Genomic DNA, 18,717 nt, shown 5'->3' with positions numbered 1-18,717 from the left:
CCTCATCCAATTCTGTTTGTCACAGCTTCAGTTTCCTGACTGTAGAAAGCAGCTATTTCCTTGTAGCCATTTTCTGACTTACAAAGATTATCAGACCTCTGCTCACTTAAATAATATTTAATTGAGCAGAATGGCTTAGAGAAATAATTTTCTTTATTGAATCATGTATTTATATCATGAAGACCTACTTTTCTCCACTTTCTTTCAAAATCTTATTCAGCACATTCAGCATCCTCATGACCGTGCCTTTTGTTATGCGCAAAAAAACTTGACACTATCCCTGCTGATACATTTCCAAGTAATCATTTGATTGATCTTTTTTTGCTCATTTTAAAAAAATTCTTTAAAACTTTAGATATTGATGATTGATGAAGTTATTCAGTGGAATAATTAAATCTGTTTTTTAATGGTAACATCTCAAGTGTTTCTATGGGGATAAATTAAACTTTTTAAATTTTAATTAGTGAGATGTTTTTCAGACTTCAGAAAACTGAAAATCCACCCAGAAGGTTTTTCCCAACCAGGTCAGACACAACTGAGATTTGGTTATAAGATATATTATTGCGTGCTACTATTTTTGTTTAAAATTCCTAAAACAATTGCTTGATTTTTCTTCCACTCCACAGACTTGTGCTCAGTCTGTAAGTACTTACTTTCCTTATATATCGGCAACCAGGAGTGAGCCAAAGATTGTAACCATGCAACTGTCAAAAAATCTTAGAAAACTGACCAACAAGCATATTTTATTACCTTCATCTTATTAAAAACTTTGCAATAGAAAGCAATCACAAATACTTAAGCATAAATTCCACATAAATGACTGGAACTCTTCAATAAAACACAATATATCTTTCTTTAATTCAACATGATTGTTTTGACCAAATGTTTTAAATGACTGCTGGTTTTGCTTACACACAAAAGCATGTTAAAGGTTGGGAAGATTCATGAAATATCACTGACAGAAACAGTCATATTACCTAATGGAGTACAACAGAAAAAAGGTTAATCTGCACAGAAATATAGTTTGATCTAATTTAATAATTTAAGACAAAAGACTGTTTCGGAGGAGTATACTTTGACTCATGATCATTTTATCTTGTCATTTTGGAAAAGAAGCAGCTCAGGGATATGGTCTTCCTGCAAGAAAATATAACAGAGAGCAAAACAAGGCGTTAGACTGGAGAGAATGTGTAGTGTCTTATTTCAGATCAACAGTAATGATTTAAACTTTTTTAGCCAGTTATCTTAATCTAATTAAGAACAATGATTTTCTGATACACCTACTTTTGACCTCGATGGTAATGAAATGTCCCATTGCTTGCTCTCCACTCTCACATGTAGCTTTACACTGATATCGACCACCATCGCTTCTGGTCACACTCATAATCTCTGTCACGACTTGTCTGCGTCTCCATTTGTCATCACTGATCGTCTCGTTGACTGTGGTTAGGTAATGGTCAGGATCAGTCAGCTCGCTGCTTGTTTCGCTATTCTCTTGTAACCTATGCCACACCACATGTACCACTCCACACTTTCCAAAGTCATAATTTGCCTCACAAGATAGTTTGGCTGAGGATCCTCTTGGAGGTTCGATGGTCCTTTGAGGGTAACGGACCATCAAGAAATCTGCAACATGAGAAAGAAAGAACAAATTATAAGGTTTGCACTAGACTCATAATGAGTTCTGTTGATTGCCTTTCAAAAGTAAAGTATGGGGGTTAGTGCCTATCTGTAAGCTTATCACATAAACAATAAATCAATTAACCAAAAGGTAAACAAGATCTTAACCACTCCTTCAACTGGGACATGGTAACCAGAGCAACCAGTCCTCTCTCCTTCCAGGGGACAACCTGCTGCTCTGTTTGGATTTACGTAGAAATTGAGTGACAGTTCCCTGAGGGCTCAGCTTTACCAGAACAATAAGGCTTGTTCTGGTAAAACTGCTGCTCTAATAGAGACAACTACAAAAACAAGAGTTGAAGCTCATTATTCTAAACCTGAAGATGTGGAATGTGATTCCTGTACCGACACAATGGCCAAAGCCTTACGGTGCGCTCCATCTTCAGCCTCACTATGACACCACCACTACAACTCCTTTTTTTTAATTAAATTTTATTTTAATAAAAAACAAAAATATCAGAAGTTTCATCAGGCATTACCTACTTTGTGTGCTCTAAGTTTATAAAAGCTCTTAAAGAACAAGTTTTAAAGAACATTTTCACAGTGTTAAAAAATTTATGTGATGCTGAAAACATTTCAAAACCTGATAAACAGCTTACAAACAAAATAATCAAGCACTTATTTTGAAAATTTATTTTTAAACGCTAAAAATATCATGAACAAAATTCAGAAACAGGTGATTTAATGTGACCAGTGTAAAATATGAACATTTCTTTAGAGAAGAACCTTTAAGGCACACAGTTCAAAAAACAAAATATGTCACTGATACATTAATGTAGATTTCTACATACTAATTTAGTTTTGGTGTTTAAACCAAGATTTAAAAGCAAACACAACTTGAGTTGGTTTGCTAACCCAGCCCCGCATCAAATGTGGTATATAAAATAATCGCATGACAACATTTGGTAAAAATACCACAGATTTCTGTTATTTAATAAAAACAGATAAGCCTCCTCTAGAAATAACATAAAATCTTCAGTTAGTAATAGTTATTGCTTAAATTTGATACCCAGACTTAAAAAATAATTTTGGACTAAAGTCAGTGATAGTTTTTGAAAAGTAAATAACTAATAAATAAAATAAAGTCGACTCATTGGCAGCTCCTTCATCGCTGTCAATTTTAAAAACTATTTCAAAGCTTCTTTTTACTCATTGGTCTTCAACAGCTGAGACTTGATTTTACTCTACTTTTATTGGTTTGCAGTAGATTTGATCTGTTTCATTGTTGTGTTTTATCATGTTTGGCATTTAATTTTAATTATTTTACATTGTTTTGTGTTTAGTTTTGTCCTTATATTTGATGTGTTCATAAATTAAACTGATGATTATGATGTTGAAATGCTTAATGCACCCAATTATTTTGTTCAAATTGGGTCACAACGTTTTGGTCTAATTTAATTAAAACTTCACAACTGCTTCTGCAACAAAAAACAACATTTTGGTTAAAAATAAAGGAAACAGCAGTTTTATTTGTATAGAACATACTGTTGATTAGGCAAATTTATTTTTATTAAGGAAATAAATGTTTTTACCACACTGAAACCAACTAATGCTGATTAAAAAAAAATCAGCATTTTTTTAATGCTTTTTTTATGTTGAGTCTTATGACTGTTGAGTCAGAAATTCACAAAGTGTTCAAAGCAGGAAATACAAACTGCGTGTGGTGTGCTACTAAAATATAAAGAATAGTTCTTATATTTAATGGTTTAAACAATTTAGGTAACATTGCTTTTGGTTTTGTCTGTCCCAAATTAAGTGAGAGTGAGGTTATAGATTCACCTTCTAATTCGCTTTGCAGCTTACCATCAAAAAGCTTATTTGTCTTATTTGTTTAGCAAGGTTCTTTTTTTCTAGAGCCACAAATGTTGACCTACTTGGTTTATGCTTCACATTATTTCTACCTGTTAGTTTTGCAGTGACACTTGGTCACACATTAATTAAACTTGTATGCCAAATCAATAAAGTCCTTGGAAAAGTGATTAAGATTTAAAAAGTTATGGAGTGATTTACAGTGATTGATTTTCGGGGTTATCAATATTAAATGTCTGAGTATATTTTGTCAAATACAATGAACAGTTTTACCTCTTTTTAATATGTCGTTAAACTCATTTCATTGTGCTACAATTTCTATACTCTTCCTAAAGCATGTGGTACAACCTATTTTGTTATTTAATGTGATCCATAAATTTATGAATTGATGATTTTCTGAATATTTATTATCAACAAAGTTTCCTGGTAATTTTTAGGCAAGATATTTAAAACGTGACTTTTTCCCTGAAATTTTCATTTTAAAAACTGTGTATATTCTTTTCAACATAGCTACATTTAGATTATTTGCCTTATAATTTGGACACTAGTTGTCTTGAATCAGCAATATAGTGTGAGAGATATTTTAAGTAAAAAAACTGTTTACTAACCTGTTTCTTCAGCAGACAAAAGACTCAAAGTCACCAACACCAGCAGTGTAGGTCCAGTAAAGACAACCATTTTCTGCACAGGGAGGACGCACGAAAGATCAAATGAGCATCAGGTTGAAGAGCACAGGTTAAAAATAGATTTCACATCTGTGAGCCGTGTGAGTAGAACTGGGTCTGGCTGCATGTGGGTGGAGGTTGAGCAACTCTGCTTTCTCAGAGCGAAGCTTCTGCATTCATCCTGACCATCAAAGAGTCTGCTCTATCTTCATATCGCTACTGTTTCCATTTTGCTGCTCTATTTGAAAGTCGCCTTTGCTGAAATACATTTGCTGCCTATTGGGTTTTTATTTAATGTAATACTTAACAGGTTACATTATAATAGCATATTTTAGTTAGCTATTAGTTGCTCCATAAATAACTAAAATGAGAGAATAAAGTATATAAATGTATTTTTTTTAATGAATTTCCTCAGATGTTTGTTTTGTGATTGCTTGCAATCATGGGAAGAAACACTTGAAGTGAAACTTGATATAGATGATAATCATCAAATAAGAACACTTCAAACTAGTCATCCACACATTCTTATGCAATTTCCTGTCTCCCATTTTATATATTCAGTCTTATAATAAGGATTAAATTGGCTGAGTTTAATTTGCATTTTTGTTTATAAATATTTATATATCTATGCTAATCAAATTTCAGTTACATATTTATTTAATTAAATATCTCATTGAAAATAAAATATTTTTGTCATGAACAACCATGACACAGAGGCATATACAACAAATAAAACCCATAATAATTGGTATGAAACTAATGCAGCTGAGCTTCAGAAATAGCAAGCTAACAATAAAACAGAATAGCAGAAATAACCTAAACCAAGCAAACTTTTCTCTTGATGCAAAAAACTGATTTAACTTTTATAGACTTTTATAGAAATTATGTAAATGATTCCATTAAACAGTAAGTACTATTCTGACTGAAGAATAGAATAACCCACTTAGTGGGTGTGGTACACATTTAAGCACACAGGGAAAGGTGGCAACAGCACAGTTAGAGAATCTTATTTAAAAAAATACAACAGGAAAATCTTCATAATATCAGAGCAGCATGTGGAGAACAGTCCTGATTGCCAAATGGGGCCTTCATGAAGCACTGAGGTTTTCAGCTCAGGGTTTTATTTCTGGATGCTTCATGTGTTCACCAGTCCCCCTGCTGGTCAGAGATGGTTTAACAGGTATAGATCATTTTATTGACTAGTGAAACACATGGAAATGACCTTCAAATCAAGTCAACTCAACAATAACAACTTACTTGTAACTGATTGTATAAATGAGCAATGCATTATTATTATTATCATTATTGCATTTTGTGTATTGTTAATCTATTAATTTCTGTAGAATTTACATAAAATTGCAGTAAATTTAATGTAACATGCAATGAAATGAAATCTGATACTGTCAAATAAATAATTTGTTTAAGTTTTAGATTTCAAACTGTTTTGTTTGTAACAGTTCCTATTACAAAAAACACATTATAGAAAGGGCAACTACAGTAACTTAATGTGAGAAATCACAAGTTTTTAGCAAATTTAGTTTAACTTCCCATTTCTAAAATGAGGTACGATATGAATCTGATTCCTTCCTACTATTAAATCTCACTTAAATTGTTGATATCCTCATTTTAAGCTAGCTTCTAGCTTGTTTGTCTCAGACTTGTGCATGGAAGTCATAGTTTCAGTCATTGAAATTAACAATAGTGTAGAATCAGCAGAGAAAATCACTATCCCTGAATTTGTGTTGTGAGATAGAAGAGACAATACCTCATTCTGAGAATTACCAAAAGCCTTTTTCACCTTCCTGGTACACAAAGATTAGTTTTGATACACAAAACTAATCTTCACAACAGAGGACCTGGCTCCCAGAGACCAGGCTTTTGTCCATTCCATGTCCCCAGCATAATGACAAAAGAGGAAGACTGCAGCTTTCACACTAATGTGTAATCAGAGCATTTTGGGATTTAGAAACTAAAATCATAAAGTTTATAGTGTTAAAGAAAGGAGAGCAACATTATAAAACGAGGTGTGGAAAATTACTACATGCTCTGTATGATGACATGCCAGCATTTATTTCATTTCACCGTCTGACACCAAAATGTCCAAACGGCTTGCCTCTACCGCAGAGTTTTATTAGATCTACAAAAAGCGGTTGGTGTATGCTCAACTCCACCAAGCCTTGACAGCTCAACAATATCATACAGCAATAACATTTTACGTACAAACCTCATGACGAAGGGCAGATACAGTTATAATTTCACAAATACTACCTTCTATATCAGATTTAATGTATTTAAAACTTAAGCATATTTGTTCTTTGTCTCCTAATGATTTGGCTGTCTGCTATGTTTTTAGTGTTTTTACTTAATGTACTTTTGATGCACTGAAATGTAATAGATTAAGAATTTAAGACTGCTAAGACTTTTACACCACTAATAATAGGAAATAAAGCAACCCATAATAACAGCAGTACAGGACATGAAGTCATAAAGGACATCCTGTACCACACATATGTGTGGTTTTTGTAGGTGCAATGAATATACTTTATATCTCTACGTTGCCATGAAACGGTACACTCACCACTAATGTTGTTTGCAGTGAAGTTGTGAAAAATTCTGCTAATTAAGATTACACCCTGGTTCCTTTAGACAATAGCCTGCAACTTATCATCAAAAATGTGTTTTTAATCAAAAGCTAAAGGTTAAACATGTAGTATTTTTCTGCTTGTTCAAACATCCTCAACCTGAAAAAGTTACTTGTATAGAAAACGCAGCCTACGTTTCTAAAGAAAGTTTAAGGTGTTTGGTGAATTCCCTGTCACCACATTTTATTTCCCTAATATATTTTTAAGATCGGCCATATATTACCTTGTTTTTCCACTGCATTGTAATCAACTGGCATAAAAAGGGTGTGATAGTGGCATCACTAGACACTCTCAGGCAGAACTTCTTCTAACCACTGAGCCAAGACCATCAGAAGATGGAGGCAAATGAATACATGAATTCACCGTCCAACAGAACGACACAGAGACAGAGATGTTCTTTAGGTGAGAATTTCTTAAATATTTTTTATTAAAATTTCTAATTCTAAGGTGATGCAGGATACAGCAGAATCTGACATTTGACTTGCAATCATATAACAGGCTACACACAGGATTCATCACACCATATGTTGATCATTGTGTATTTGTTCCTTTTGACTTTTTGTGCATAACATATACACAATGTAGGATTCTGAAGGAATGTTTTCTTTAACTCAAATCAGTATTTGAGTTTTACAAAATACAATTTTTTTCAGTTTAATATGGCTCCAGTTCCAAACACAGCTAAGAGAAAATTATTGAATTGAGCCCTATTACTCTCAGTCCCATTTATTTTACAAGCAGAAAACTCGCATCAGAGAAAGGTGGTTTCATAAATCAAAAGTAGTTGGCTTATTAGAATACCTGGGAAGTTAGAAAAAATGCAATTTCTAATATTTTGGATGAGGTTTGTGCTATTAATTAGACTAGTTAATCATATTCTTGTTTCAAAAATCTCTGGAATCTGAATGTAATTAACAACCTTTGATTAATTTTTTTAAGAGACAGCCTACAGTGTATCAAAATGTTTGAGATCAAACTAACCTTATTATTAGACAAAGAACATTTGAGTAAATACAAAATATAAATTACAAATAACAATTTTATTTATTTAAGGAAAAATGTTTCCAAACCACATTTGAATCTGCTTATACTCAGATTACTCTGAGCATATGTCTGACTATCAGAATAATAATCTTCTGATTTAAAGATTTTTGTTTGGTGATCTGAAATGTTCAAGTGTAACAAAAAAGCAAAAAATTGATTAAGTCTGTAAGGGAACTTTCATGGAACTGTATGCAAGTGTGTAGATATGAAAATGTATTCATATGTTTTATGTATGACCTTTATTTATTTACTCGGTGAGATGAGTATTCATCTTGCAAACCCAGAGTTGTTGGTGCAATTGTAGCTTCCTCCCATGCTACATTAATATACCCGTAGGTAACGCAGTTGGTGGAAAAATGCCTTGGTATAAAATCACTAAAGTTCTGAGCATTCACACCTAATCTATGGCTCCTCAGTCTGTCAACTCTACTATCCAAAACCTAACATGTAGAAACAACTAAAAGTACCACTGTAGTTCTCATCAAATTTATGAATCTAATACATGTGGTGCTTCTTGTTTTTCTTATAGGAAGAGCAAGAGTCTACCAGCTGATTGGAGTCAGCTTTGTCCTGTTGTGCATCACACAATCAGTTCTCAACGTTTACCTTTGGTATCAGTCTGGTAAGAAGCAGAATACACTCTAACCTGACACCTGACATCATACATTGATATTTTTCATAGCAGCAACCTAGTTGCTGTTAGGATCTGTTGTTCTTTTCCACATCTCTGTTTTCCCACCAGTTTTATTCTCTTCAGTGTTGTATGTGAGGGCGGATCCTCTATGTATCTCTGTAGCTGTGTCTCCATTACAAATTTGAGCAAAACCTGACTATCCTGCTAATGTTGAAAAAAAACACAATTATGTGTAATAATGATAATGATAGGGCTGCACAGTGGCGCAGTTGGTAGCACTGTTGCCTTGCAGCAAGAAGGTCCTGGGTTCGATTCCCGGCCGGGGTCTTTCTGCATGGAGTTTGCATGTTCTCCCTGTGCATGCGTGGGTTCTCTCCGGGTACTCCGGCTTCCTCCCACAGTCCAAAAACATGACTGTCAGGTCAATTGGTTTCTCTAAATTCTCCCTAGGTGTGAGTGTGTGTGTGCATGGTTGTTTGTCCTGTATGTCTTTGTGTTGCCCTGCGACAGACTGGCGACCTGTCCAGGGTGTACCCCGCCTCTCGCCCGGAACGTAGCTGGAGATGGGCACCAGCAACCCTCCCGACCCCATTAGGGACAAGGGTGAACAGAAAATGGATGGATGGATGGAATGATAATGATAATAATTCATGGGATAACATGCTGCGCCATCATCCTCCTACTACTTCCTATTGTCTTCTTCGACTTTGAAAGTACAATCCACAATATTTTGGAGAAACAGTAACGGCTGTAAAACAACTGAGATGACTGCAAAGATGAAAAGCCAATAACAATAATAATAAAACAAGAAATTTGGTTTTGTTAGGCAGAATGTGAAAAGGTTAAAGTGCCTTAATCTTTTGAAGCATATTGCACACTATAGAGATGTGTTCATAAATGAATAAAGCAAAAATGTTCGTAAGAACACAATTAACTTTATTGTAAAAAGCAGATTTGTACTATGTGTTTTTTTTAATGGAAAAGCAGCTTACACAATTCCAGCAGTCACTAATCAGTAACAACAGATGAGGCTATAAATCAATAAAGTAAAAACTGCCTTATTGTAAAAACCAAAGGCTGGGGACCATGAGGGCTGGAAAGAAGTTAAAATAGAAATAACATGGTTTGTTTAGTGAGGTTGTTCTTCAATATCAGATATGATACTGTTAAGAATATCTTCATTTTATTCATAGCAAAACCACCTTTTTTATATATAATTTCCAAATTATCTTAGCATTTCTTCAGTTGTACCAGATACAGTCCAATAAATCTATTCTCTTTACATTTCTAGTTGGAATTTCAAAAAGTATGAATGTCTCAGCATGCAATTTCACCTTGCTGGAAGAATTCCCAGCTTTTCCTTCAGAGAGGGAACAACTTTTTTTAATAAAAGACCAACATCTTAAACAAATAGACAAACTGCTTCAGGAGAAAAGTGAGCTGCTTGAGAAGAACAAACAGCTACATCAGGATCGAGTCAGTCTGAACGAGAAAAACAAGCTACTGGAACAAGAAAAAGATCAGCTTTTCAATGAGAAAAGAGAACTGCTTCAAAATAAAGACAAACTGGAAAACGAAACAAAAAAATATCTGCAGGACAACAAGCTGCTAAGTGAAGAAAAATACAAAGTGAATCTAGAGAAGAATCGACTTCTCCAATGGTATAGTCAATTAAAACAAGAAAAAGATGAGATGGCTAAAGATAAAAATGAACTGCTTCAAGACAAACTTGAACTAGAAAAGGAGAAAAATGACCTACTGCAGGAGAACAAGCTACTAAGTGAAGAAAAATACAAACTGAGTCTAGAGAAGAATCGACTTCTCCAATGGTATAGTCAACAAAAACAAGAAAAAGATGAGATGGCTAAAGATAAAAATGAACTGCTTCAAGACAAACTTGAACTAGAAAAGGAGAAAAATGACCTACTCCAGGAGAACAAGCAACTAAAACAACAAAACTGCAATCTGTATCAAGAGAAATTGAAATTACAAGAAGAGAAGGATTTACTAGAAAGGAAAAACAAAGAACTGGAAGATGAAAGAGTGGAAAAAGAAAAACAGATATCAGAACTTCGGGCAATAATAAGTACAGGTGAATGATCCTTTATTGAACATTTTTTAAAACAGATATGCATTTTTTTAAATAAACACATCTTCTACCATCTTGAATTAGAACTTGTTTTAAAAATATTTATCTGTAAACTACACAAAAAAAAAACATTTACTTGATTTGTTTCCCACAGTTTTTCATGCTGTACTTTGACTACATATTAATGCTTGAAAATGTTAAAGCACTTTATTACCTTATTTTGTCTTAATTTTGTCATTGATTTCATAGTGGAGGCCAATAAGTCAAAGTGTCCGCCAGGATGGCAGAGGTTTATGTCGAGTTGCTACCAGCTTTCTGCTGAGGCAAACACCTGGATGTATGCCAAACAAAACTGTGAGAGCAAAGGAGCTCAACTCATGATGCTGAATGATGAGACAGAACAGGTGCTCCTTTACCTGTTAAAATATGCAGAAGTTAAAACTGATTCTGTTTGCTTACTCTGTTCAGTCGATTTGTGTTTTTTACAATACAGTTCTTCATTTTGAAGAAAATTTTCCCACAGTAAATTGAACAGTATTTATGGTTGATATTTCTGCGTTACATAAACATCATAGCTTGGTTTTCCATCTATGATTCTTCCCAACAGAGACCTTTTATTGGAGGAGTGTTAAAAATCTGGATCGGCCTGTATGGTAAAATAGAGAAGAATACCTTAATTTGGTATCTGAGGGGGGTAGATGGAAGACTGCTGAAATCAGGGTAAACTCTTCCTCTGTGTCTGTCCTCCATAATATTTCTCTCCATTTTGTGCTTTAAAACTCTGTACATGACTGATTTAATGAGACAGATTTAATGCATTTAAATCTAACACAAGTTAGATGGATTTTGAGATTTGGATTAATGAAAAAACTCAATAAATAAGTAAAATTAACAGATTGACTCTTCCATGTTTATGTCTTGAATGCTGAATGCCTTTATCATGACACATTCAATAATTCACATCAAGTCACTCATTTAAAATATGTCAATTCATTGGTTTTCTTATGAAAACTCATTCCACTTATTTGTCTTTTCTCTGTTTCCAGTGGACCAAACACCCCAAAGCCAAAATTTTGGGCTATCTCCTCCCAACATTGTGTTTACATCGATCAGAGTCTTCCATGCATGAAGACTTGGTCGATGGGAAGCTGTATGGAAAAATTCTTTTGGATCTGTGAAACGCCAATGGTTGTAGATCTTCTTGAGATGTGAAGAAATCGATATCTTTCTAAACAACCCTGCCAAACTTTTATTTTAAACACATTGTATTTACTTCCTGTTATTGTTGGCTGAACAGACCAAACTCAGCCCAAATCCTCATTATTACAAAAACTTCTTTTTCTTTTCTATTGCCCCAGTTACTATGTTTTTGACCTTGTGTCGTTTGGGACACAAACTGCCTGATACCCTCCATTAAGGTTTGTAATAAAAAATTCACAATTTAAATGGTAAAAAAAAATTACTCTTACTGGTTGATTTTCCAAGAGCAAATGCGTCATCATTTGAGGTGTTTGGTAAATTTCCTGTCAGTTAACTGATAGTTATTTCCTGTCTATATATTTTTCATGTCTTTTTTTTTTTCTTTTCCTGTTTCTGGTGACAAAAATGCAATTTTTGTGCAGCACCAAATAAGACATGATGACTTTTACAACCCCACACTAATATCAGGGAGACTTCAACTGCTAGAGCAGTCAAAGACAGAACCTTTCCTAGGGTGTAAGAGTGTAAGAATGGAAGTAAGAAACTATGTGAATGTACCAGTCAACAGAGGGATGGTCAAGGCTAGAGGTCAGAATATTTTGTTTTCTTTGTATGTTGTAATTATTTACATTCTTGTCGCTTTTATAAAACAAAAAGAAAACTTTTCAAGTGTGGCTCTTTATCTAAGAAGTAAGAAATCAAGAAATATATATATATATATGTTTGTGATGATTAATCATAAAGTTGTCAATAACAGTTTTTTTTATTTGCTTGTTATTGTGTTTTATCAATCCTGTCATTAATCCAAGCAGACTTGTGTGAGAATTTGTGACATCATGTATTTGACAAATGTACTTCATTTCTAAAATGCTTCCAGTAAAACAGGTTTTCTGGTAATAATTCAAATGAGAAAAATAATATTTCTTAGCATTTAGCATTCTGCTGAACTACATTTTTTTTTTGTCCTTTGTTTCCGCTTTTTGAGCCTGTCATTACATTCCGTAGCTCAGATGTTAACAAAAACAGAAATGTTGGTATGAACCATGTGATGTTTGCTTGGATCTACAACAGTCAAATATCACACATTTAACCAAGCAAAATACAATATATACAAATTTGGTGAGCTGAGTTCGTCTTGTTTAATACCCGAGTCTATAAAAAGCCTTCAGAACTCTTTCTGAAAATTATTAATCTCCCATTGCTTTTGAGAATATACACCACCATGTTGAAATATGCAAGATTTATATTCCATTTTCCATGTATTGGTAAGTATACAAAATTCTGTTATTTTTTAAGCTTTATTAAACACTTTCTTAACCTTCTCCTTAACCTTGAGCAAGTTACAAAAAGTGTCTTAAATTAGTTTTTTAATCAGCTCAGAGTTAGACATCACATCTTATTCAATCTACATTGATGAGAATATCACTGGAATATCAATAAATCACTATACTTAATGATATTTAGCTGGCTGAGCTACAACTAGCCATTTGTTCTATGAATACTAACAACGGAAAGAAGTGAAGAAACTGAAATAACATTTTTATCTTGAATGAACATAGTTAGTTCTGAATTTTCCTTCTTCTTGCAGGAAGTAATAAAATTCTTCAGATTGTCGGAGTCAGCTTTGTTCTGTTCTGTATCATACGATCAGCTCTCAACATTTATTTTTGGCAGCAAGGTGAGCATCCGCACACATTTCCCGCTTTACAACCACATTACATACATTTTAAAAGGGTTCTTATGAAGGATGGCGCAATTCTCTCTTTTTCTTTTAATTAAATATGAATGTCATAGAAATCGGCAGCTTTTAAATATTTATCTAAGTGGTTCTTTTTCTTAGAGTAAAATATAACACTTTACTCTAAGTGTTATCATTATTATTGATCCAAAAACATACAACTTCAATGTTTCTGAATCAATAAGAATTGCCTTGCCAAGCTACAATTTCACTAATATTTGATCAAGTGGCCTTTAGTGTTTGTAGCCACCAACAAGCAACAATACAGATATTTTCCACTGATTTACCATAAACAATGAATGTTTCCTTGTTCCTCTAGTTGGGCTTTCTAAAGTCTTTAATGTCTCGGAATGCAATGCCAGCTTGCTATCAGAAAATGACATCAGAGAACATGCTGTAAAGGAAAACCATGTTGAAGAAATAAACCAACTGAAGCAAGATAAAGCCAAACTGAGTAAAGAGAACAATCAACTGAAGCAAGAAAAAATCAATCTGGTTCAAGAGAAAAATAAACAACTTGAAAATGAACAGAATTTCAAAAATGAAAAGAATCAACTCTTCCAAGAGAAAAAATTACTACAGGACGACAATAACAAACTGAATAAAATACTTCAAGAGAATGAAGAGAGAATGAAGCGCCTGATGGAGGAAAACAGAAAGCTACAAGATCAGATAACAGGTAATAGTTTAACATACAGAATGACACATACATGTTTAAAAAAAAAAACAAAGTGGTACAGGCTTCTTAGTTACTATTATTATTATTATTGTTGTTTGTTTGTTTTTCCAAAAATGAAAGTCTGAACAGTCTTACACCTCTGCTTAAGGAATGTAATAAAGTTTTTTTTTTTTTTTTAATATTGAGATTCTGGCTCAGATATATAAAAAAGGACAAACTCTTGTTCACTTTCACATGAACTTTTTCTGGTGTTTCTGTGTGGCTGCTGTGATGTTATTTCTCACCTAATTAGAAAAAGAAATAACCTGTTCACTTTGAGTCTTTTCTTGAACTTTCTATATTTTAAAATTGACTTCTGTCCCTAATAGTTCTTCAGCTTGTATTCTTGTTCTGATTTACTCATTCATATTTCCTATGCTGTGCTATGTGTCCTAGATGCATTGCCCCACCTGCCATCCACCCCGGAATGCCCCCCAGTGTCTTCCCCAGTGTGTCCCCCATTAACTCCCCCAATATGCCCCCCAGTAGCTCCCCCAGTATGTCCCCCAATAATTCCCCCAATATGCCCCCCAGTAGCTCCCCCAGTATGTCCCCCAATATGCCCCCCAGTAGATCCCCCAGTATGTCCCCCAATAATTCCCCCAATATGCCCCCCAGTAGATCCCCTAGTATGTCCCCCAATAATTCCCCCAATATATTCCCAAGTAACTTCCCCAGTGTGCTCCCCTGGATGGCACACATTGGAGGGGAGCTGCTACTGGGTTTCTTTTGAGCAAAGCACCTGGTTTGATGCTAGGACCATGTGTGGGTTGAACGGCGCGGATCTCGTGATTGTCAATGATGAAACAGAACTGGTATGAGAATCTTCTTATTTTTCTAAACAGATAAACAGAGCAAACCTACTTATGAGATTGCAGTGGTTTCGAATTATTCAAAACCATCAGCAAGAATAAAAAATTCATTGGTCACTTTATTGTGTAGATCTTTCTATTTCTGGTGTTCAAAATGACTTAAAAACCCCTTTCACAACATTGTAATGCTCTGTTGAAATTCCAATGAGTTGTTCTCATTGTCTGTGACAGACTGGCGACCTGTCCAGGGTGACCCCGCCTCTCGCCCAAAACATTTGCTAGAGATAGGCACCAGCACCCCTCCTGACCCCACTAGGGACAACAGTGTACAGAAAATGGATGGATGGATGTTTTCATTGTGACTAGAAGCCTAAATGCATCTAGTTGAACCAACTTAATTGAACTGCTTCAGTTGGTAAAAGTAATTCAGTTAGGTTTATCCAACTTAATTTATTAAGTTTAACCAACACAAGTTATGTCTATCCAACTCAATTTATTATATCTACCCAACTAAATTTACTAAGTTCATCCAACTTAACATATTATGATCATCTGACTCAATTATATAAGTTCATCCAATTAACTTATTAAGTTTTTTTTAACTGCATTCATTAAGTGTGCTTAAAATTACAAATTTATGTCAGTCTTAATCAAATCACTAAGTTTACTTCAAATGAAAAAAGAAACTAATCAATGATCTCTTTTTGACCTGGGTTTTTTGGCTCAGGTGGTCTTTATTTGAGGGTAGTTAGACAGGAAAGTGGGTAATGCCAGAGAGGGAAGACACGCAGCAAAGGTCAACTTATGATGGCTGCGTTGAGAACTAAGGTCTCCTTGTGTGAGTTGTGCTCTACCCCTGCACCACCGCAACACCCCAGTTGATACAGGATCTATATGAATGCGGCATTGAACTAAATTGTTTCCAAAACACTTTTGAGAGTGCACTCTAAGAAAATACACTTTTTAGAAAGTACTCTAAGTCGCAGTTTGGATTCCAGCCTGGTGACCTTTGCTGCATATCTCCCCCCTCTTATTTTATTAGGTTAAATCAACTTAATAAATTAAGATGGATAGACTATTTTCTATTTTCAGTTTACAGGAGCTTTGAAAAACTAAAATAACATGTTAAAACATACATTTTAAATCATCAAAATTCTAGCTGTATTTAAAGTGCAATGTGATTGATAATGTGTACCTACATGTTTAATTATAATGTTATGTTTTGAATATTTTTACTTTGGAACAACTTAAAAGTTTGAGATGACTTCCTGTAGAATTTAGTTAAAGAGATTTGAATAACTTATTACAAAATAATTAATAATTTGAGGAAGAATGACTTAATTTGTCATGTTAAATATACTTACTGAATTAAGTTATAAAAACTTAGAAAAACTAAGTTGGATAAACTTAATGAATTGAGTTGGATGATCATAATATATTGAGTTGGTCAGACAGGATGCAAAACTGGCATTGAACTCAATTGCTTCAAGTAAAGTCAAAGTGAATTTAAGTTAACTGAACACAAAAAAGTTAGTTGTCATCACATAACCAAATGAATTAAGTGAGAATAATGTAAATAAGTCCATAAAATGAACTACAGCCAAAAACACTTTTTAGAGTGTGCATGTGTGCTGGCTAATACAACATTTTTGTCAATTTATAAATGCAATTAAAACGGTGTACCTAATACAGTGGCCAGTGAGTGTATGCAGCATCTCTGTCTCATTTCTGTCAGATATGACTCATTAATGAACTTATTAGATTCGAGCATTTCAGCTGTGCTTCTGTCCAAACAGAGTTTCTTGTCTGGTCTTGTGGGAACAAGCAGCACATGGATCGGCTTGCAAGTCAATCACAATGTCTACTCTCAGGCTCTGGTGTGGGTGGATGGAAGCATCATGACCTATAGGTAAAACTACTTTACGATGGATAGTCACTCTAAAAATTACTTTGACAGTGAATGTTGGAAATTATGCTGAAGTATTTTAGACTGGTTTTATTTTTCAGAGTTAAATTAGCAAATTTAGAAAATGATCCATTTCTGTAAACAAAGGTGGGTGTTAAAGAAATAGTTAGGGTACAGAAATTGTTCATGAGGTATTAAGCATAACTTTGGCATGTCTTGAACAAACCATCCATGCAGCTCAGAATGTTACTTTTGTCAATTTTTGTCAATTTTTAATCCACACATCTGAAAATCCAGATGTGTCAAATAATTAATACGTACTGAATGATAATGTTTGAGCATAAGATTTTTTACTGTTTTTTCTTCTCTTATGCTTGCAGACCCAATCATTTTCTTTACTATGGGACCAGTGAGGACAGCTGCATGTACATGAAGTCAAGTGCGTACTACTCAAGCATTTGCTACCAAAACTATGGTTGGATCTGTGAGAAGAAGTCAGAAAAAATGTCCTACTTGCATGCATAAGTAAAAATTTTGCCAAGAAATCTTCCACTTATTTTATGTAGAGACTTATTCCAACCCTAACATTAGTAATAATCATTAATCATTGGGTGTTTAATGTCTGTTTTAACAATGCTTTTTGTCATTGCAGAAAGTAACTGTAGACCTTTTATAAATGTTTTTGTCTGTTATACTTTTTTCTGAATCATAAGCTGTTTTGATAATAGGTAATTGCTGGCCCACGTCTAATCAAAAATATTTGTTAAAAAATATGGAAAAGTTCAACACAAAATATTCTTTTGATATCATTTAGAACAAAGACTAAATTAGACGTTCCTCAAGATTCTACTCTCAAGCCACTTTTATTTATTAGGTTATTCTCAATTTCAGTTTGTATTTTAGTGAAACATAAAAATGGCTACTTACAGTCACTGAGTCGGTGTATCCATGACATGAGAAGGTTGATGGAATAAAATGTCCTACAGCTTTATGCAAAATAGACACAAATCTGGTTGCCTTCAACCTAAGCCTGTTGTAGAAGACATAACTCAGATGACTGAAAATAAGGTCAGGCAAAGAAACAAAAAACAATGAAACAAACAGAACCCAGAAGTAATTGTTTTTGGTTCTTAAAATAAGCACCCACCTGTCCAGGAAACCTAGTCCTGCAGAGGTTCTTGTGTCTGTTACTAGTTCAGACTATCAGACTATAATCATTTTTTTAATGCTATGCTTAAATTTAACAATTGTTCCTGTTTTTTTTGTTTGTTTTTTAAATCTTGTTTTAAATACATTTTTAACACTGTTCAATCATTTGTCTGTTCAGAACTTTGAATCACCTTGTGTCTTTGATAGATTCCAACTGCAATTATCACTATTACGTGAATATATGAACCTTTGGCTGTCAAACTCTTTTAATAAACAAATTCCTGCACAAAATATGCACCAGAAAGAAAATCTTAAATGCAGAGTCGAAACGTGTCAAGTTATTGTGTTATTGGTTGCTGTCCACTAGAGGGTGCTGTTGTGTAGTTTTACTTAATACTTCTAGGATTCAAACAGAGAAAGCAAAATCCCTGCACCTTTTTCATAAATATCACACAATGCTTGTATTTTAATTGGCTGTATCACAAACTCAAACTGTTTTCTTCTGTTCTTTCAGTCTTCACTGCAACATACCTTAATTAACAGTTTCGACTCTTCTCTTGCTTATGTAATCATAACACTGTTGATACATTTTCCTACTGAAATATATGAGATAATAAACACTTTGAATGCA

At 34.0% G+C, this 18,717-nt stretch overlaps 2 protein-coding genes across 2 annotated transcripts; both read left to right on the top strand.

Moving 5' to 3' along the window:
• The first annotated feature begins 10,260 nt into the window (after positions 1 to 10,260).
• Positions 10,261 to 13,440, top strand: LOC114142129 (C-type lectin domain family 4 member E-like). Its single transcript, XM_028013226.1, has 5 exons — positions 10,261 to 10,566; positions 10,813 to 10,967; positions 11,171 to 11,283; positions 11,610 to 12,351; positions 13,352 to 13,440. Exons 1-4 carry the CDS (start codon positions 10,335 to 10,337, stop codon positions 11,773 to 11,775), a joined length of 666 nt encoding a protein of 221 aa, XP_027869027.1. The 5' UTR covers positions 10,261 to 10,334; the 3' UTR covers positions 11,776 to 12,351; positions 13,352 to 13,440.
• Positions 13,441 to 14,838: 1,398 nt separating this feature from the next.
• LOC114140521 (killer cell lectin-like receptor subfamily B member 1B allele A) lies at positions 14,839 to 18,717 on the top strand. Its single transcript, XM_028010493.1, has 3 exons — positions 14,839 to 15,034; positions 16,828 to 16,940; positions 17,318 to 18,717. The coding sequence occupies exons 1-3, from the start codon at positions 14,981 to 14,983 to the stop codon at positions 17,460 to 17,462; spliced, it is 312 nt and encodes a 103-aa protein (XP_027866294.1). The 5' UTR covers positions 14,839 to 14,980; the 3' UTR covers positions 17,463 to 18,717.

The sequence above is a fragment of the Xiphophorus couchianus genome, chromosome 3 (genome assembly GCF_001444195.1).
Source record: "Xiphophorus couchianus chromosome 3, X_couchianus-1.0, whole genome shotgun sequence".
Lineage (NCBI taxonomy): Eukaryota > Metazoa > Chordata > Actinopteri > Cyprinodontiformes > Poeciliidae > Xiphophorus > Xiphophorus couchianus.
The sequence above is the reverse complement of the archived record's forward strand: the minus strand, read 5'-3'. Positions and strand labels throughout refer to the sequence as shown.

Coding starts and splice junctions, on each gene's coding strand:
- LOC114142129 (XM_028013226.1), top strand. CDS start 10,335: ATGGCTAAAGATAAAAATGAACTGCTTCAAGACAAACTTGAACTAGAA. Junction 10,567..10,812: donor TCGGGCAATAATAAGTACAG/GTGAATGATCCT, acceptor TTGATTTCATAG/TGGAGGCCAATAAGTCAAAG. Junction 11,284..11,609: donor GGAAGACTGCTGAAATCAGG/GTAAACTCTTCC, acceptor CTCTGTTTCCAG/TGGACCAAACACCCCAAAGC.
- LOC114140521 (XM_028010493.1), top strand. CDS start 14,981: ATGTGTGGGTTGAACGGCGCGGATCTCGTGATTGTCAATGATGAAACA. Junction 15,035..16,827: donor TCAATGATGAAACAGAACTG/GTATGAGAATCT, acceptor CTGTCCAAACAG/AGTTTCTTGTCTGGTCTTGT. Junction 16,941..17,317: donor GGAAGCATCATGACCTATAG/GTAAAACTACTT, acceptor TTATGCTTGCAG/ACCCAATCATTTTCTTTACT.